Consider the following 21,868-nt stretch of genomic DNA (forward strand, 5'->3'; position numbering starts at 1 on the left):
GGAGAATTTAAAAACAAAGTTAGATAAGTGTTGTCTAGAAATTAAAATGTGTTTTATATATTTTTGTATATCGAAATGTATGTGGTTGGAACCAATAAATCTTTTTGTTATAAATTAATTACGAATCATCAAAATGATATCTAACGTAACCAACAATCTTTATAAAGTAACTTTTTTAATTTGGAAGCTTGGGCAATTTTTGTAAGTAAACAAAATTTATATCTTCTTTATAGTGTCTGTTAAATTATGTGTAATTATATACCTTTAATTGAAAGAGATATAAATATATAATTATTTATATATATAATCTAAAGATTTACTTGAACTAGAGTTTATCTCATCTATTTCGAGTAAATATAATAGCTAAAATTTGGATCATATTACTATGAGACTAGTATCTAAGTAAAAAATATGCTCCTAAGAATTATGAATAGAAAATTACAAAAAAATATTTAGCGTTCAACAAATAATACAACATCGTTGAATCTTTAGGTTTAAGTACGAAAAAAGAAGGATCAGGGCGTAGGTGTCTAGAACAAAAAAAAAGGTTTAGGAATTTAATTGTCAAAATTGTTTTGGTGTGACATTGAAGCGTTTAACAAAATCAAAGAAAAAAAGTATAGAAATAAAATAGTAATATTGGTCTAATTTTTTTTTAATAATTTTTTTAGAGCTTCACTCAAATGAAACATTTGTTATATTTACAAGAGAATGAAACATTTGTTATATTTACAAGAGACAAAAGTTTTACAGTTATAAACAATATTAATTTAATATTAGCGATGATCGAAATAATTATTTAATGAAAGAATTTAAATTTGTAATATATTATGTACTGTCATTATCTATTATATATGACACAGATGATAATAAATTTTTTTTACTAATATATTCTTTACTAATATGTTCTCTAAGAGTTGAATTTATAGTATTATTATTTTTATGTTAATGTAACACATGTGATATCTTGACTAATCTTAAATTTTATTATTAATTATATTTAGTGGATAGTTATATCAATATTATTAATAGAATAAGAAATTTGTTTTAATTTTACAATAATAAAATTTCGTGGTTCATTTTTATATTGTATTATTACTTGAGGTGAATAACGCAAAATTTAATACTACACTATTATTACATATACATATTGTTGTTAAGTGCTAATTGATAAATTTTGACCCAATTCATTTCTACCAAAAAAAGGTCCACAAATTAAATTAGACGTTAAATAATGAAACTATACTTAATTATTTTAGGGAACAAATTCTGACATATTTGTAGTAGTCAGAAAAAATCAGAGACTTGCTGCATGTATTCCACTTTTAGCAAACAGGTATCAAACTCAGATTTTGAATACATAAGTTTTTCAGATGTAAAAAAAAATTGTTTTTTTTTTACTGTAGCATTGATCTATTTTATATATCATCATCACATAATATTGATGTAACATATGAAATACGTCAGTTATTGTGAATAGAGATTGTCTTTAATCATATTCTGTTTGTACACTTGTTTCACAACTCTTTTGATAATACAAATAGGAAAGTTTTTCAATACTCCAGTCACCTTTACTGGTTCTTCGATGATCCAGGTACGGTCAGGTAGCCTTTTTAAGGTTTGTCGTGTAGCATCATGTGTAATATCGATACTGTCCCAGGAAAAAAATGAAAAGTGACCACAGGGGCATTAACGTGTGATCAGCTTGAAGTTAAAATCAAGCCAAATTGCATCTAAGTCAGCTGGTTTACATGCTAGTGCCGTTGGGCTTTATTAGAATTTTTTTTTTGTCAGGGAGGTAATGGGCCTAAGAAGAGGGAAATTGTAGCAATCTATGGTTGTGTAATATTGTAGAAGGGTTTGTTTAGTGTGGGCCTTAGTGTCCTTGTTGGTATTGTTGGAATAATGATGGGTTGGTGATGCAGGAAGTGTAGTCCGTTATAAAAATGAAGAACGGAGGGTTGGTGGGGCCAGGTTAATAGATATTTTGCAAAGATTTTCATAACGATGTCGTTTTGAAAAACCCAAGTGCTCATGTTGACGGTAAGTAGCCACCCGTGCAGTGTTGGAGGCTAGCCTGAACCCCAATTCCTCTCTCTTGTCTCTGTGGCTTACCTGACACGGTGTCACTGAAGCTGTGTCGCCGGTATGAGGTCGGCCGTCCTTGTCGCATGCAACCGTTGTGGGGTCCTACAGATTGCTTACTTATGACGTGGGGACGCGTCGTATGTCAGTCGAGTTCGTGAGTGGCTGAAGGCGATCCAAGCTTGTCGCGGTAGGTTGTTAGAGTCCAAAGGTCAGGCACAGCGTTCGTGCGGTGGCTTACCCGGTAGTAGATTTTCACAAAACCAGCAATGGGTGCTTTGGGTGGTGGTAGGTGATGTGTTGTTACTTGTAGCATCAGTTCAGTAGGTGTTGTACTCCCGCCGTCAGTAGGGTCCTTTGCAGGTGAGTATCCTTATGCGAACATTTTTTAGTTAGTTTGAATTCCATCCCTGAAAGTTGAAAATATTCATGATTGTTTAATTTGTTGATGGAGTCATGATATGTGTTAGTTGAATTTGGTAATTTTTTTGTGGTTGAATGTTATGATAGTTAAATTTGTTACTGAAAATTATAATGAGGTGAATTTGTTGGTTTGAGTTCTAGTTGTACCTAGATTGGTATATCCGAAACCAATTTTTTATTGATGGTGAAAAACAGAACCGCATTGTGTTTGTCGGCCAAAGTTGTGTGTGACCCATCAATTTGTGGCTGTAGATACACCCAGTAGGGTAAATCCTTTTTTGCTGTTAAATTGTTGTTTATGATTTTCTCAGACTTTGGTATAGCTCTGAAATTGGGGTATGAAGATATACAGGTTGAGTTTGAGATATTGCTGTTAATGTGATGTATTATGTGTGTTATTCGTTGGATATTTTTTCGTTAAAGGGACGTGATAGGAATGTGTGCAGGATAGGTTTAGTTTGTTTGCATGTTGGTGCCGTATCTTTAATGTATGTGGTGTTGTGCGAAATGTGTTGCTGTAGTTGGCGCTTGGAAAGGCTGAGGTTGTTGGAAGTGGCTTGGATTGCGTATGACCTGGTAAAAATTGAAAAATGCAGGCGTTTTGTAAACCCCCAGTGCCCTAATGTGACGGTAAGCACCCAATCGTCTAGGCTTCGGTGGTGTGGTCAACAGTCATCGTGTTTGTTCTCTGTGTGCGTATTTCGGAGAGGTTGTTCATCATTGTAGTAGGAACGCAGCTTGTGGAACCGAAACTCGTTAAGGCGTGAAGGTTGTGGCTCTCTGTCGCTGGTGGTGGTTGATCTGTCATTGCTTCAAGCGTCAGTTCTGAGTAACTTCAATCACTGTGGCTTCCGGTTTTGCATGCAACCCGTGTCGGCGTCTACGGATTGGTTAGGTCTTACCTGGGAACAAACTTATTTGGAGTGAAGGTCGTGGGCCACCAGTGGTCGCTGAAGCTCGTCGCGGTAGGGCGTGACGCTCTGAAGGTCAGTCGCTGCCTTCCTGCTGTTGTTGTCATTTTGCTTATCCCATCAGTTTAGTTTCTCATCAACGATCACCGTCAGTAGCCATCTGGGCAAGTAAGCGTCCCTTGGCAATGTTAATTTATTTAAAAATATTTTTTGATTTCATTTACCTATATTGAATCTGTTGGTGAATGTTTTTGTTGTTGTTGAAGTAATGTTATGTGTTAGTTGAAATGGATGATGTTTTTGCAGTTGAAAGTTATTATAATTAAATATGTTGGTCAAAATGATAGTGGCCTTAATTTGTTGGTTTGAGTTGAAGTTCTTGGTAAGCATATGAGTAGACGTGGTGTTCCCATCGCCCTGTGTAAGTCCGTCAATGTTTGAGACTCATTCTGCCAATTTCCAATTTGTTTTCAATTTAATTTCTCCATCGTGACATTGTTGTTGAAAGTTTAAGCTGTCACTGAAATAATGGATTTTTTACTACTCTAATTTGATGTTGTTGTTATTCTTGAAAATTCTGAAAAATATTATATGATCTTGTTGAAAATTTGTGTGATATGTTAATGTTGGTTTAACCGCATTCTCGATCTAATGAGATGGTTGAGCATAAATTGTGTTCTGAAAAAAGTTGAGGTAATTGAGTTTGTTGCTTAATCCCGTGAGAAACCCTTGAATTTGCTGCTCCAAATAATGCATTATACAATTTGTTTTTTTGTGTAAAAGCTTTCGGTATTTATTTTGTTACAAATTGGTTTGTACCTGTATTGGTAGCAATGTTAGGAGGTAATGGTGAATGTGTTTGCTTCTTTGTGTCGTAGTTGTAATGCATGTGGTGTTTTTGGAAGTTTGTGTATGTAGTAGGCAAGTGGAGGCTGTGAGGATGTTGGAAGCATGTTGGATAGTAGATGAGGTGGTAAAGTAAGGGTTTTTGATCTATGTAAGTGGCATATTTTTTCATTGATCGGGTGAGACAGTTTCGAGGCGGGCAAGTTGATTATAGTAACTGTGGCAAAGAAGTTTGTGCAAACCCTAGTTTATTGTTTAGTATAGTTTGACATGTTTGGCTTTCAGGTAATAATAGCATCAAGTAGCAAGTTTTGCAAGGATGCGTGTATGTGGAATGAGCCTCTTGCGGATTACTGGATGGAGGGCAATGCTGGTGTGTCGAATCCACAGGTACGACGGGTATACGTGCCAATCTGTATTTATAGAGTGTGAGTGGGATCGAATTGGATGGGAATGGTCTGTTACACCATTTCGGTGGTATTGTTCATGCAGTTGGTTGTACTCTTAGCAGGTGTGAGGGTTATGTTTTGAGAACTTATATTCTATGTGGTGACTATGATGTGACGAGTCTGATGCGTAGAAGAAATGCTAGATTTGTGTTTTTTTGTTAAGTTAGCCGTGGCTGTAGTATTTGTTAAGTTTGCAGTTTTGAAGTTTCACATTTTAAAGAAATATGCACCACTTGCATCTGTGATAATGAGTCTCGACAAGCAAATCCTTTATTAAATAGATTGGCATTAACATGTTGTAGTGGCCAACCATTATGATGATTGGGTAAACTATATGTTAAATTATAACATGATAATGTTTGTTAAATTAAATTAATAATCCTCAAAGGAGTTTTTCAGTTGAAGTTTTCAGGGTTGAATTAATAACCATATTAGAGAATATGAACATTGCATTTGCAAAATATACTTTGAAAGTAATTTAAAATGCAAGGCTTTGATGTTATTTAGTGTTAATATGCATGGATATGCAATATTTAAACAGAACACATTCCACATAATGCCAGCTGGTAGCGAAATGTTTGTCTTATTCTTCCAAGACACAATGTATGATACGAGAGTGGAGGAAGATGGTGAGTTATCCGATTGGGAAGGAAGGTGGGCTTCAATGTTGCCCCTTTTTTTGGGTTTGGATGGGTTGCGAGTAGAAGATGTTCTTGAAATGGAGTTTTCTTCACCTCAGGAGGCAAACGGCTTCTATAACAATTACAGCCAACTAAAGGGCTTTGCATCAAGGCGAGACAAGACGGTTAGAAACACTGCCGGAGAGATAGTGTGGTACACGTTTGTTTGTAATAGGCAAGGATTTCGAGAGAAGAAATGGTTGGAAAATGTTGATCGCAAAAGGGAGCACAAGGTAGTAACCCGATGCGGATGCATGGCGGAGATGAGGATAAAGAGGAAAGACGGTAGTGGTAGGTGGTATGTCTCGCGTTTTGTCGAGGAGCATAACCAGGAACTTGCGTATGGGAAGCTTGTTGATTATCTGCGGTCACACAGGAAGATATCTGAGGTAGAAGTTGCTCAGCTAACAAGCATGAGGGAGATTGGAATTAGCATACCTAAGATTTATGAGTCTTTCGCAGCACAACTAGGGGGCTTTAATCTGGTAACATTCACAAAGCAAGATATGTATAATGAGATACGGAAACAGAGAGGTCTGCAAGGCGGAGACGTAAGTGCAGCTATTAGGTACTTGGAAGGTCTGGCACGCATGGATGGGAAAATGTTTTGGCGGTACAAGTTGGGGGCAAGGCAACACCTATGCAACTTGTTTTGGAGCGATGGTCGTTGTCAGGAAGATTATGGGATATTCGGCGATGTGCTAGCATTCGACGCTACCTATGGCCGCAACAAGTACAACCTACCCGTTGTAGTCTTTTCCAGAGTAAACCACCACAACCAGACATGCGTATTCGGAACAGCAATGGTCTCATGCGAATCGCAGGAGTCATATATTTAGGTTCTTCGCCAGTTTCTGGAATGCATGCAAGGTAAGGCACCGCAGTCAGTCATAACAGATGGCGACCCGGCCATGCGGATAGCAATCCAGTTCGTATTTCCTGACGAACATCATCGGTTGTGTGTCTGGCATCTGCTGAGGAACGCGACTGCTAACATAAGCGACCCGAGATTCACACAAATGTTTAGACACTGCATGCTGGCAGATATGGAAATCGATGAGTTCGAAACGCATTGGGAGTCAATGGTCAATGAGTGTGGTGTTAGGGAGGTTGAGTGGGTTAAGGACTTGTACACCAAAAAGCACGCTTGGGCAACCGCATACATTCATGGTAGATTTTTTGCTGGAGTACAGACAACCTCTAGGTGCGAGTCACTACATGCCAAACTAGAGAGGTTTGTTGAGAGCAGGTACGTGGTGTTAGAATTTGTCAGAAATTTTCAAAGGTGTGTGGATTTTCTGCGTGACACCGAGGACGAGCTAGACTTTCGTTCATGGTACGGAACACCTGTGCTACAAACAGAGTTTATTGAGCTGGAAAAGTTTGGATGGACTATGTTCACCCGCAAAATGTTTCTCAGATTACGGGATAGCCTGAAACGGTGTGTTCGTGTTAGAATATGTGAATTTAATGACACTGACAACCCTCATGCATATACTCTCCAGAAGTATCGGAGGCCTGAGATGAATTGGAAGGTTTATAGGGACCATATCTCGAACAGATTTAGTTGCACCTGCATGCGTATGGAGTCGTTTGGTATTCCCTGTGTGCATATCCTTTCTGTGTGTGTTAGGCTTGACTTGGTGGAAATCCCTGAAAGCCTTGTGCTGCGTAGGTGGTCTAAGGCAGCCAAATTGGAGATCCATAACCATTGTGTTGAGCAACACACTGCTGACCCAAGTGTGACCTATAGGACACAATTGGGTGCTTTCTCCCAGCTATGTAAGCGTTTAGGCCGCGTTGCTTGCATAAGTGATGAAGACTTCAAGCTTTACTCAAAGAAGCTAATGAGCGATGCTCTCTTCCTTGAAATAAAGTACGGCCTAAGACCATCTACGGATGATATCACAACAGCAAATGATTGCGGGGTGAAGGACCCAATTCGTGTTAAAACAAAAGGCACGGGTCGGATGAGTCAACCAGGCGGTTCTGCACCGAAAACCAAAAAAAGTGCAGCACATGCGGGAAGCTAGGGCACCGGAGGACTAGATTCCCCAACGGAGGCGCGCAACCTTCAACGAGTAACAAAGAATCAGATGCTGGGAGAAATAAACGCAAGCGATCAAAGGTTACCACCTAACTTATTCCTACATGGACTATTTAGTATGTGACGTGACCAATAAAACTAACTCCATCGAACGGTTCAATATTAATGCCATTGAAATCTTTGAACTAAACTAAATGCTGTTTTGGAGCAGCAGTAGTTATTTCATTATTATGTGTCTCAATGTCTTTTTGTCAAAAAATTAGAAAATAAGTCTGTGGGTAAATAAAATACACGTAGTGATTAATGCACGTAGGGCATTCTTGATGTGTTAATTTTTGTTTCCCATTGAACTGTATGTTAACATGTAACTTGTTTTGCCGGCATATGCTATGGTCTTAACGATGGGGAAGAAGAAGTCCTCGTCGTAATAAAAATAGACTCACAACATACTTCTGGGCTTTTCTTAATGCAGAATCTTTCCAAATCGTTCATGCTAATTATTGTGTGCATAAGCATGATTTAGCCACTACAATGTTCATGCTGCAAGCCGATCCGTTATCATTGCATAATGTTGGTGTTAACAGGTGTGTGGTTTGATGTTCTTGTTAATGCAACAGGTACCCATCATTGTCCCAGATAAATGTCAGCCTAAAAATGCATGTGAAGCTGGAAGCGACAAATGGGAACAATTTTCGCTTGGAGACCCATGACGACGGTCGGCTGAGTTGTGAGCTGTTATTCCAACTATGATGTTAACGACAACATGTTAGCCTGAAACCGATTTTTATCTGAGTTCTTATGTTTGCATATCGGTATATTGTTATTAATAAACTGCTAACTCTAATTTCTATGTTATTTAATGGCTACAATGTTAGATTCTGCTCCTACTCCCTTTTATTGGTATGAACACAAGTTCCCTTGTGGATTCGAATTATAAATTCCATTATGGACGGGATTATGGCGATTAATTGGATTTTATGTGCAGTTACCCAATGATTTTGACGTTCTGCGTTGAGAATTGATGCATGAAGCTATTGATTTAGGGTATGTAAACCGTGATGTGTTCCCATATTACCCCAAAAGTTACACTAAACTTGCATGAAGGACAAGCCTTTGCACCTATTTGGGTTGATTGATATTTATATCTTCAACGTGAAAACTGGTAAACCGTTTCACGTTTGTCCAGTAACCTCATGATCGGTGTTTCATTGGTCCAGGAATACAAATATCCATATTCTTAATTGTAATTATATGTATTTATACATGTATAATAAAACAATTCTTTATATGAAAATATTCTCATAATTACAATTTTTTTCTTTTCGCTAACATAAATAATCTTAAATTTTATTTTAATTGGTTTCAAAAATTTATATTTGTAAGATTCAAAAATAATCAAGCCCATTCAACGCTGTTAGCATTATCAAATCTTCGCTAAATCCAAAAGCTATAGTTTCTAAGCAATGAAATTGAAATGTAAGAGTTTTTTTTCTTTATGAGAACAAAAAATCTTTAATCTAACATAGCTTAAATTTAATTTTTTATTTTATTAAACAAAATAAGCTATCATTATTTATAGTAAACTAATCTTTATTGTTTCCTAAATATTATTGATATAATGAATACTGCTAAGTATGCTGTCTTGTAAAAATGAACGAGTGAAAATTTTAGAATATTTTACAAACAAGTTTTAGGTTATACCACAATAAACAAATTCTTATTCTCAACGAGTTACTTTACAATTTAAAATTACAACTAAATTTTATGCCCAAAATCTTTTATTGATTTTCAATTCATACCATACCATAATATTGCTGCACAGATTCTATACCAACAATTAGATATCATTCTTATAGCTTATCTTAATTAACATGACCAAAATCAACTGAAAGATTTTATCCCTTTTCTTGTTCAATCACCATGTAACAAACGGAAAGTGGGGACAGGTCCTGCTATTACTTTTAAGGATACTTTTAAACTAGCTATAACTTCATTCATTAATAAACTTCATATGGTTCACATAGTTTTCCAAGCAAAATAAGCCAGACATATATGCCATCACGGGCAAGCAAAATGCCACAACCTAGCTACAAATACGTATTGGCCATATACCCCCTTTCAATGACAGTTGGCGTAAGTTGGGGGGTGTGGATATTGTGCTCTAGTCTGCCGACAGGACCACTAGTATCCACACACAAAAGTGGCCATCATACACATATAGAAGCAGACATACATATACTACACAATACCAAATAGAAGTTAGCGAAACTACTAATACGATTTCTACTTAGAAAACAGTTTCTGGCATCTAATCAAACGTTAATCTATAACAAAATGCACTAGAATTGTGGCTTTTGGCCAAATTTGGAAAATTTTTCACTCCTTAATGCGAATAAGCTTCCTCCACGCTGCATCTGCCTTCGAGACCATTGTTGCCCTTACCTCGTTACAATCCAAAAGGACAATCTTTGTTGCGGTTTTCATCCTTAATTTTAGCGGGTCCATCTGCTTGTAACGAACAGAAACAGTAAAAATGCATCTACTCCTGAATAGAGAGACAGCATGATAAGATAAGGGTTCACGAACCTGCCAAGGAAGGTTGGAAATTTTGAATTTGCCCTCTGTTTGGATCCAGTTCAAAATCCACAAACATGAATCGTTGCTGCAAATTCGGAACATGGCATTTCAATCACAAATCCTTTCGGAGTTCGACAGATTACACGTTAAGAATAAAGAATTACCATTCCGGGTAACTTGGGACTCCATCAGGATACTTAATTGGTCCCCAAGTGGTCGAATCAGCACTAACATGGGAAAAGCTTAGCATGTTAGATTCCAGCTTGAAAAATTGGCCTAGCATTAGTAGCTGCATGCAAGAAAAGCAGAGTTGTCACATGGCACCGAATTTCAGAACTGTAAAACTTATGGACTATTGCAGGGAGGTATAGTGCTGTACAAATTCTATTACACTCACAATGGTTTGCATGTTGCGTTCCGTCTGCTCCTTGTGCTCCGGAGCTCTTGTCACATCTAGGTAGTACACCCTCCCATGCTTAACGTCCACCACCATCAGGAACCAGGTGTATGTTGGTTCGCACATGGGGACCAAAACCTGTCAACACAGAAAGATCAATGATAGGTTATAAGTTAAAAGAAAAAGGTGCAAATGTGGAGTTAAGGGTTACGTTAACAACATGTTCGAGACGACTAGTTCCCGGCATCCATCTGTTCATGTATTTTCTTCTAATGACCTCGAATTGCCTCATAGCTAGGACGTCATCAGCAAACACGGAAGGTGTGTACCAAACACGAGGTGGCAGAACGCAGTAGGCTCGCATGGACGCGCTCATAAGGATTATGTTCATAATCTGTGCACAAAGGAAAACAAATGTGTGAGCATTCTTATGTATATCATATTTCTAATATTAACGGCACAGTCGAATTAAACTCACGTCAACATTGGGCATATAAACTGGCGATAACGAGTGGAATCCTGCTCTTGGTACTTCCAATGTTGAGAACTTGAACAGCATTTCCCTGGTATTTAGGAAACAAGAATCAGTTCCATTACAACGTTATCTACGAATAAATATTAGGGACATTCTAAAGATTTGAATAACCACAAATTATCCCTACAAATATTGATCATTTTTTCAATAAATGTAAGCAGCAATCTTGCATTCGTCCACTGTGAGGTCCATGTGGACGGTTGGCCTGAAAACCATTTGGAATCCCTTAACAAAAAACCAATACAATGTTAGGTAGTCACCGGAAATATGGTACTAAGAAATTAATTGCCTAATGAGTTATATATTAAGCATTGAATGGTGGGAAGTCTTGCCAGTGGAATTAATAACACGGGAGAGTCCATTACGTTCACCATTCCATACGATTTGAATGCACTCCCACCCCCTATAGAAGAAACATTAACATTCGCCAGGCAATTCTGGGGAGTGGTTGCGAGCTTCCTACAATCCGGCTGTTCATCCCCGAAGATATGGTTAGAATCGATTAGCTCCAATTTTGGAATTTTCAGTGGAATGCCACATGTTTCTGGCAGAGAGAACATCTCACACACTTTTGTTGTGCACTCAAGCTTAGACATGCTGGGTAGGTCCCTGAAAATCTGCACAGCACAAGTATCATTTGTTAGTCATATATTTAAAAGAGAAACGGAGGCTGTTAGTGAAGCTATCAAGGCTGTAACTAACTTTTTCACAAACTCCGTCAAGTGAGTCATCTGTAATGGTCCCAAAGTTGGTGGTCCTTTTAGGCACACCAGAGCACCAGTACTGCGCAAGGGTTCGCTTTGGCAGGCCTGAACTGTTCATGCCCTTAATAGGGCGAGGAGTTGACCGTGCCTCGTCTATGATGACATTGTCTTCAAAACCAGGAGAGTTCGGCACGATTATGTCTAGCGACGAAATAACATTCGACATCGCCAACCCCTTTCCTTTCTCCAAGCTTTTCTGTGTTTCTGCTGGTGGTCCAATATCGTTAGTAATTGCTGCTATACTTTGCCTTTGGCCTATTATGTTGGTTTCAGTACAGAGGTAACCCTCACTAGGCATTGTCGCGGCAGCTGTGGATGGTATAGTGGCTGCTGCAGTTGGACTCCCCCCTTGGGTGGTCAGTAGTGACTGGATCTCAGTAACGGACTTACCTGTCTGGTACATGGGTCGCTCCAGTGCCGACATGCGATCCTCCAAAGCTACTGTCCGAGCATCGATCTTCTGTGTACTCAGTCAACAAACCAAAAAATACAAACAACAAAGAATATCACATCTCAATACCAGTTATGAAGCTAACCATCATGTTAGAATGGGTCAAAGGTGGGATTGGTAAGACATGGTGACGTGGAAAAAAATTGTTGCTTGAGTCATACAATTGAAATAAAAAAGTGTGGACGAAAAAGGGATCACCACATGTTCAGCAACACAGGGCATGTTAAATATTTGTTACGAAAGGTGCTGCCTTTGTTCCAAACCCAAGCACATTTCATGAATCTCTCTTCGTAAATAGTGTGATTAATGCTTCTTGAAAAATTAATTGGGTCACGTACCTCCAGCAACTTCACTGCGAGGAGCAGTAGTCCATCATGTTGGGGCTTCGGATCTTCAGTTAGGTTTTCTCCCTGACCACCATTAGGGCTCTGTAACGAAAATTGAATTAGAAAAAAATAACCACGTCACGTTTCGAACAAAGGTAACATGCTAGAACAATAAAGGGAAGTGTCATTCGTACCACGTTCATCATTAGCTCTAGATTAAGCGTCGACGTTCCATCTGCGATCGAGACGCCTCAAACGGTTCCCATATCTATCGTGAGTACAACACTGGAAGACAAGGTCAAAATTTTTAGTAAATTACACAAACTGCATAAACAGGAACAAAGACAATATTATAACAACCCGTTTAGGCCGAAGAAGGTGTGAGCTTCTAAAGACCCACAGCGGAGAAGCAATATACAGTAAAGAAAGTGTAACTAACGCATCATTGGTGTCAGGCTCCTGGAGTCTTCCAGCTGATGCTCATAGTCGTCCGTTCTCGCCATTTGCTGTTTGAGGGTAATGTGTGCCTTTGCTAATTGGTAGGAGTACCGGTGTTAGGCGTCCTTTAGCTTCTGTGTTCCCCTCTTGCTTCAGCTAAGATTTGATTTTATAGAGATGCCTTGAGTGAAGCGTGGGTGCCAAAATTGATTGATGTGACCCTTTCAGGTTGACCCACCTAGTTCTGTGCTACCAACTCCATGACAATCCATGTGGAAATACTCCTTATTGTTCACATTATACTCCTTGTATCCGTTGTATTTGTAAAGAAATGAGTAGTCATGCCTTTTAGAGGTTGGAATTTTCAACGGGTGGATAACACACAAATAAACCCTCCGTTAGTTACATGTATGGAACGAAGAGATTCCCTTGATGCATGACAATTTCATAGATAATGTAACTGAAATTAAAGTTAATTTTAGTCTACATTAACCATTTGACAAGGTGTAATATTAATTCAATTCCAAATAGAAGTATTCACTATAATCATAAATAAACTTTTCACGGTTTCATGATATTGTGTGTCTTTGGATTACAGTGTGCAAACGTGAGTTTGCATAAAATTGATTTTGCAAACTTGATTTTGATCAAAAGTAAGTTTGTGTTAAAGTGATTAATGCTTGGTTATTTTTGTATCAAAATGGATTAAAGTAAAATAAATGTTGTTTGGCTTATACCATTGAAAATCACTTTTTGATAACAAATTACTAAAATGGACATCAATTAAATTTTTTTTATATTATGCTTTTATTTAATGAAATATGTTACATTTTTTAAGTATTAACGTAAGAATGTTACTTTAGTATTTTTTTATATCATATTCTTATCCTAGTATTCTCAGTAATCTTATTCTTAATATTAATTTGGAATCCAACATTTATGATTTTATTATTATCTATGATTAATTTTTTATTTCATTTATCTTTTTTAATGGAATCATAATCTATATTATAAAAAATTACACTAAAACATAGTATACGAGAATTACAATTATAAAAGAGAATATTGAAAATAATAAAAAAGATAAATATTTATTTTACAGTGATTGAAATAATAATAAAATGTATTATTAACAAGATCGACAATAATAATAAAATTTATAATAGTTTTTTTTATTGTTTTATAATAAAACTTATTGAAAGTTTGTTAAGGATGAAAATAAATTTTAAATATTATTTTTAGTAAATAAAAATCTACTGAAAATTAAAGTGTTGAATTTAAATATTTTTAAACATGTATTTGACAATTAGAAATTAATTAGTATTGTGAAGAAGGTGATGTAAAAAAGTGACACTTTAAAATAGCGTTTGAAAAAGAGACTGAAACTTAGAGATAGAAATTTAATTAAGTGTATGTGTTGTGTTTGGCGTAGGATGTACATGACTGAATTATATCTCAGTATTTTATTTGGTTCAAAATAAAAAAAGAGATTGAAAATACATAAAATGACTAAGTTACCATAACTGTTTAAATGAAAAAATAAAAAACAAAGAACCCTAACTTAGGGGTGAGAAACAAGCAAAAATTCCTCGGATCGGCTCGCAAAACTCGCCAAAAAGGTAGGCTGAGTTAAAAATTTGAGATCACTATACTAAAAGAGTCCACCTAACCTACACCGCATAATCCATGCGTTTTGGCGGGTTTTGGTCGGACGGGGTATATTGACCCAGCGAACTATTAGCTTTAAGGTGATACTTGAATTCAGGGTGTTATTTTTGTGCCTGTATTTGGAATGTTTGTTCGTTTTACTTTAAGTTATAATTTGGACTATATTTGAGTGGTTAGAGATTTGGACAATGGGACACGCACCTAAGCGAGTTGCTGACTGCTTCTATTTAATAGAGCTGGTAAGAACGAGTTGACAAAAGCAATAACACAGGAATTACAAGGTTGTGGTGGTCCTGCAGGCGGTGACAAGGCCGAGGCATAGTTATCAGAACCGAACCGGACCGGCCGATTCGACCGGAAAACTAGTGAACTGGTAGTTTGGTTGGTTCGGTTGATGCTATGAACCGGAAACGCAAATGACTCGATCAACGGTGGTCAAATCCCTTTAAAACTGGTCGGTTCGTGTCTAAACCGCTGTTGACCCGTGCGAGTCCATGGATGCACTCGCGGGCTGCGAACCACCGTAGGAGCTCCGCTGTCCAGAAAACCTTGAAGAATGGTTGGAACAGGGAACCTAATGCATGCAAGGTCCCCTCTTATACGAAAATGGATCCTATCCAGTTTTTTTAACACTTGAACTTTTCCAGTTTTTTTAATATTTGAAGAAATGCAGTATGATCTCTCACCATTAACTTTATAAGTGGGATCAAAATTAAATATAAGAGAGAGAATAATAAAGAGTAAGAGATCACAATTGACACCATCCAGTTTTTTCTTCACTGATGAGGATCCACTCCCCCTCTTATACCACTCTGCCAACACATTCTTCATTAACATATACAACGAAAGATAATTATATGCTAAGTTTCAATGAATTTCATTTTTTATTTTTTTAACATGAATTCATATTGATACCAAATTTAGTATATTGATTGTGTTATAATTTTTTTCTCTCTTTTATTTTTTTAAATTAAAGAAGTATTTTATACTAATAATTAATTTATTATCTTTTTTGCATCATAAATTATATATAGGAATTGATATTTGATTGTTATTAATATATTTGTTAAAACATATATTTTAAGTTTTAACTTATAATTTTATTTTTATGATTTTATCTAATTATGACCAGGTCAACCAGGTGAATTAGCGACTCACCAGTTGACCCAGTGACCTAATCTTATGATCAGGTTAATTATCGGTTCGGTTCTGATAATTATAAGATCGAGATTTTCATTAGGTTTTTCAAATTCTTGTGTCTCTACTTTTTAAAAGTAGTAACAGAAATAAAAATTTGTGTCTTAAAATTAAAAATTTAATTATAATTCTTGGCTACTAAATACAATACTAAATTTTAGTTTCCTAAAGTCATACAACAAGTTATAAGTACTTCATTAGTGCTTCAAACTCTAATGAAAAAGTCTCAATTATTCTTATACTTCTAGTTAGCATGAAATTCTCATTCTTTATACGTGTTTGTCCAAAATTTTATCTTTAAAATTTAATTAATTACTATGAATAAGAATTTAATATGATCGACAATTAAAAAAAACATTTAAAAAAGATAAATGACGAACAATTTTCTGAAATAATTTTATTGTGGTCCTTTGGAATAATCGTTTGATGTTAATCATAATAAAAATTGCATAATAATTATATAAATTATGTTAAGTAATTCATTTTATTTTGAAAATAACGATTTTTACTTATTAAACAAAAAAAATTAAAATCAATTGATTATATATCAATATTATGATAATAATGAAAAGTTTTGTCACTAATAAGAAAGGAGGAGCATTGCTGGAGCAAATAAAGAAAGCAGGAGAATTGCTGGAGCAAATAAAAGTTGGTGATGGGTAAACAGCAGCTCAGTTAGATAGAATGAAAAAATCAAGTTAACGCCGTTTATTAACTCTAGAAAATCTACTATTATGCCTGACAATTTTATATCCACTTGTCAATATTACAATTTACCACATCTTTTCGGCAACATTTCGGCAAAAATACTTAGGCACCGAAGAACGCACCTTTTCATTAATATTATGATATTTTTGTGTAATGCAGTGATATGGGATAAAAAGAAATCGTGAGTAACGAATTCTAATAAGACAAAAAATTTTAAAAAGTTAACAGAAATCGTGAGTTACAATTTCAGATAACACAAAAAAATAACAAATCATGAGTCACGATTTTAGTTTTTTAATTAAAAAAATGTGATTTATGAATTCGTGAATAACGATTTCTTTTGTTATACAAATCGTAAGCAACGATTTATATTATACATCACACTTTTGAAATACACCAACTTCAAAAATCACACAGCACCATGGATGCTCTCTAGACTTATTTGCCTTTTCAATTCACACAGAACCATGCTTGCTCTCTAGACTTATTGAACTTAACGTTACTATCCATTTCTTAAGATTGTGTATCTTGCTGTGGCGGAAATTTTTGCTCTGTTCTGTTATCTTATTTGCACTGAAAGGTTTATTATCATAAGACTAATGTTGCATCTTTCTGCAGTGTTTTGGCTTGGTTGTTCAGTTTTAGTATGTAACATAGGTAAAAGAGGAATCTTTTCACTTTTATCAGTGCTTTTTGTTCTTTTTCATTCTTGGAAGGTGCACGTTCGGTTCTTTCTTGTGATTCTGTCACCATTTTGCTATGGAAAACAAAACATGAATTTTGTGTTTTGTTTAGTGGAAGGAAAAGACATTGTTTGCTCTCTTGGCTGGTAGGTGTCAAAGAGTAGGTATAGAATTTAGTAGTTTATTTGCCTTACTTGCATCGTTGCATTGTACAATTAAATTTTTGTTTATGCCTTTTGCATTTCCTATATCAGTTTTGAGTTTATAATCCATTTTTGTAGCTGTATCTGTTTCGTCAAATTATTATCATTAACTTAAATGTGTCTCATTATCAAACCACAGTTGCACCAGATCATAAGATTGTTGTGGTTTTCTCATTAATTACATTGACCTACCCTGGCCTTAGGTAACGCTATCGATGTAAAGTATACACTGACGTCCCCACAAAGTCATTTGTTATTATTTAATGCTTTATCTTTTCAATTATCATTTAGTTAGCATTAGGTTGTTTACTTCTAGTCGAACATGAGTCAACATCGAATACTGAGTAGGAGATGAGATTCGATTCTTGTTCGCCGAAATTTCTGTCATATTCGTAGATTATGAAACATCAGCAAAATTAGGTTCTTTTTTGCAACCCAAAACATGTAATGTACGAGATTTTAATACGATTTTAAGCCGAAAAAAATAGATAAGATTATTTTATGGTTCAAAACATGATCGTTTGACTTTTTACGCTCACAAAACTATTATCAAAGTAACCACCAGTTTTAGCTGTATCCCAGTCTCATTTGGTCAGGACACAGAAGATATATAATGACAAACAAAATTTTTCAAACAAAAAGTCTTTACATCTCTACCTGAACCATCTCAAAGAGACACGGAAATAACAAATATTATTAAACCAAGGGATTAGAAGCAACAAAGATACGTTTAGTAGTTTGGGTAGTTACCATGATTTTAACGTCAATCTATGGGGTGATGCAATCAAGGCTATTGTCACAAATAGATTCAAGCATGTGTATCTTAGACTCCAGCCTCGTTATCTCTTCCTGAAGATGTGCGTTTTCCCTCTGCAAAGACTTAGCACGAAGGTAGTTGAAGTCTCTGACCTCATTACCCGTGTTTGCTAAAAGGACCCAAAACATGCTGAACACAACGTCCTCCCTCGCGTCATCCTTCAGGACCGTGTACCGACCTTTCGCCCAGACGTTTGGTCCTAACGGGTTTCCAGGGATTATAACATTGAATGCATAAAGAGGACCGAGATCGCGGTGGAATTTTTCCTCATGGAAGAAACAAGGGGTGGGTATTTTAGTGTCGTAGCAATACATCAATAGCCAGAGCTCCATGCTGTTGCTTAGGGTGAAGTTATGCGACGCACACTCATCTGCTGGAATCATTGGTACTCCTATAAATGAAAACAATATATGCTGAACATGGATGTCTTTGCTCGCTCATAAATCTATGCGTTGGTTGTGATTAAGCTAATTGTGAATATAGTTTAATTCATGGAAAGGCAAATCAGAACTTTACCACCAACAACAGATGCAACGCATCCGTCGAATGTTGGGAGCGTTCGGGGTGTCCGCGGCGGTGATTCCAGTGTGCCAGTTTCTGCCATAATTTCCGCAGTGGCCTCTTTGTCTGGCAGCAGTGTTTCCATCCTTGATTCATAGGCGTGAAGTGCGAGGACGTAACTATTGAAACCGGTGTACTCCGGATCGGGGTGGTTGACGATCTGCTTGTTGGCTTCTTTGAAGGAGACGTATACCCCCGTGTTGTGTCCCTTCGTGACAACGAAAAATATGAACTGATTCATGCTCGGCTCCATCGAGCCCGGAGAAGGGTGGCTGAGTTAGTAATTCTGGGGTTATGGCGGTGGAAGGATTTGGGGATTGAAATTTTGAGTGGTTTTGCTTCCTCCCCTTTCAGCATAAATAATGTTTTTGTAGGGTTATCAAGGCTTCCTGGGGAAGCTTTGAAAGTGATATTTTCGATAACAACACCCAAAAAGCATGAAAACAGCGTCTAGTCTCTTCAATCACGTCACATCAAATTTTTTATTTGAATGATTTGTCTGCCGTTATTCGACAAACTTGCCCTTTCCGGATCATGTAAGATTAGGCAAGTGGATACAGCAGTATCTGTTGACGTGTAATGAATTTCAACTACCACGGCTCCTGCTCCTGTATAGTTTCGGGTTCGTTTAAGGCCTGGGCCACTACATTGGTGAACGCTATGAGAGTTATTTTCCATGAATGGGAGCTAGGGTATGTGAGTACAGACGTAGTTTGCTTGCAAAGCCATGGTCATTGATGGCCCACGGACTCCTGCTAGGAGGAGGGATTTGGGATCAAATCCCGTTAATGGATTGACGTTAGGAGCCACTTGAGCATTGGAAATATAAGGATGTGACATGAGGAGATTGTTTTCGTGTGTCCACTTGAACACGTATATTGTAAAACCTTTGACCAATGATTTTTCTTTTACATTAACAATACCAACGCGAAAGAATATTGGTGGCAAGCGAAATGTGTTGTAGGAATTGTATGTTATAGAATTTTTCATAGGATTTACTCCGTTAATTATTTTTTGGTGAATGCTATCGTGCCTAAAAGGTGGTGCCTATTTACTAAAAGAAGTTAAAAGTTATTATTTAATTTAAAAGATAAAAGAAGTTAAAAGTTATTATTATTGAAATTGTAAACTAATCTAAGGAACATAGATTTTCTCAAAACTACTTAGTTAAAGGACATAACATTGTATCATGTACAGAAAGACTTAAGTGTAGCTGTTGCAACACATCAGCATTCGCTACACAACACATAAAGTTTTTGACAAATCCGAATAGGCAATCCAAAATAACATAGTCAGCATGTTGTTCAACCCAGTTGGATTCATTCAAAATCAACAAATTGGACCAACAGCTCGACGTCTGGGTGGGTACTGGAGATCTCAAACACGGCCAGCTTGGGCTCAGCTATGTTGCACTTGCGCAAGAAATCCGCCCACCTTTGGCTAATGGTGCCACAATTGCGCCTTCTTTTGCCTCCGTATCTGTCGTAGACGGCCCGAACAGAAATCTCCCCCGATCTCAGAGTGACCATGACATCATCGTTGACGTCGTCTCCAAAGTGCGGGACATTTGGCTGGGAAAACCAATTTGGAGAAGGAGATGTAGTTAAGGGCGTGTGTAACAAGACTGCAATGTCCATGAAGTCAAACAGATTGAAACGACTACTATTGAACATGGCATTGTGAACAATTAGCATGCAATTGGGTGCTTGTTTCCGTAAGCTACGGAATCTAATAATTTAGGAACAACATACATTACCAACATATATCTGTAATGAAATTCAAACCAAAAAGGAGAAGGAGATGTAGTTAAAGGCAGCTGTAACATGAATGCAATGTGCCATAAGTCAAACTGAAACAAACCGCAACTACTGATGATGGCGTAATGAACAACTAGCATGCAATTGGGTGCTTGTTTCCATAGACAATGGAATTTAGGTATTTAACAACAACAGACATTGCCAGCAACTTTCTGTAATGAATTTGAAGTCAACAACTGCTCCACCAGATAGCCAACCATTAACAAGTAAGAAAAAGCAGAAGACACAACATGTGGACCACGTAGAATGGCACATTGGCCAACAAAGTAAGGACCAACAAAAGAACACCACTTAATGTGGACCAGGTAGGCCACCACATTACTTTCAATAGAGGGAACAGCAGGGGAACAAAATAGATAATCTGGTCCCCAAAATTTAACAAAGAAACACGTGTATATATTATGGAGAGGGAAAGCCATTACCAGGAAGTGGATGCCTAAGAGCCTTTTTGTGATGTGCATGATGAAGAAGGGGTGCTCAGACTGAAATGTCTGCTCCACCTCAGTTGCAGCTGCGCTCCTGGGGACATTGATGCACCCTGTTCGAGTCCAGGGTGCTTCAGTAACGGGTGTACGGTTCTTTGCCACCTTCGAGGGTGTGACGTCGGCGGAGTCATCACCGGACGTATCATACGTCCTTTCCACAGCCGGTGACTGAAAGATGCGAACGCTGAAGTCGTCTCTGCCCTTGTGCTTGAACAGCAGAATGTTAGATGGTTGTAGCTTGTATTCATGATAGAACCTTTGCCATCCTCTGCCGAGAGTGATCTCTTTCCACCCCTTAGGGCTGCATGCAATCTTGTAAGTATGGTTTGACCCATCGGCGACCGTGACGTAGAGATGGTTGCTACCTTCGGGGAGGAGCCCATTCGGTAATGGCAGACGCTGCATATTAGGGCACATGAGGAGTCGGCGTAAGAAAGAGAACAAAAAGCGAAGAGTAGAGTGACAAATAATCGCAAGAAAAAAATGGAATCTTTAACCTACCATGGGGCGCGACGGCTCTCCTACCGCTTTGATAACCCTAAGGGCGTCACCTTTGGCGTTTTCTTCGGCCATTTGTTCGTGAGGGCACCAACACAGACGAAGAAGGGGATATTCTGAGTTAGAAGAACCCGTACGGAGTGGATAGCGTGTGAATCGAGCGGATATGAAGGGTGAATCATATCTAATTCATTAAGTGAAGTAATGTATTCAGAGTTCCAGTACTTAGAAAAATGTGCCACCAGGCTTCGACGATGTCTTCTTGTAGAAGCCAATAGGTTTCGTGCCTGATGGGCCAGCTA

General features: G+C 37.3%; 2 protein-coding genes across 2 annotated transcripts; both read left to right on the forward strand.

Annotated features, from left to right (window-relative positions):
* The first annotated feature begins 5,228 nt into the window (after window positions 1-5,228).
* On the forward strand, window positions 5,229-6,233 carry LOC107494204 (protein FAR1-RELATED SEQUENCE 5-like). The gene has a single exon (XM_016115261.1). The coding sequence runs from the start codon at window positions 5,229-5,231 to the stop codon at window positions 6,231-6,233; it is 1,005 nt and encodes a 334-aa protein (XP_015970747.1).
* Window positions 6,234-6,257: 24 nt separating this feature from the next.
* On the forward strand, window positions 6,258-7,427 carry LOC107494203 (protein FAR1-RELATED SEQUENCE 5-like). Its single transcript, XM_016115260.1, has one exon. The coding sequence runs from the start codon at window positions 6,258-6,260 to the stop codon at window positions 7,425-7,427; it is 1,170 nt and encodes a 389-aa protein (XP_015970746.1).
* The last annotated feature ends 14,441 nt before the right edge of the window (window positions 7,428-21,868 follow it).

The sequence above is a fragment of the Arachis duranensis genome, chromosome 6, assembly GCF_000817695.3.
Source record: "Arachis duranensis cultivar V14167 chromosome 6, aradu.V14167.gnm2.J7QH, whole genome shotgun sequence".
Classification (NCBI taxonomy): Eukaryota; Viridiplantae; Streptophyta; class Magnoliopsida; order Fabales; family Fabaceae; genus Arachis; species Arachis duranensis.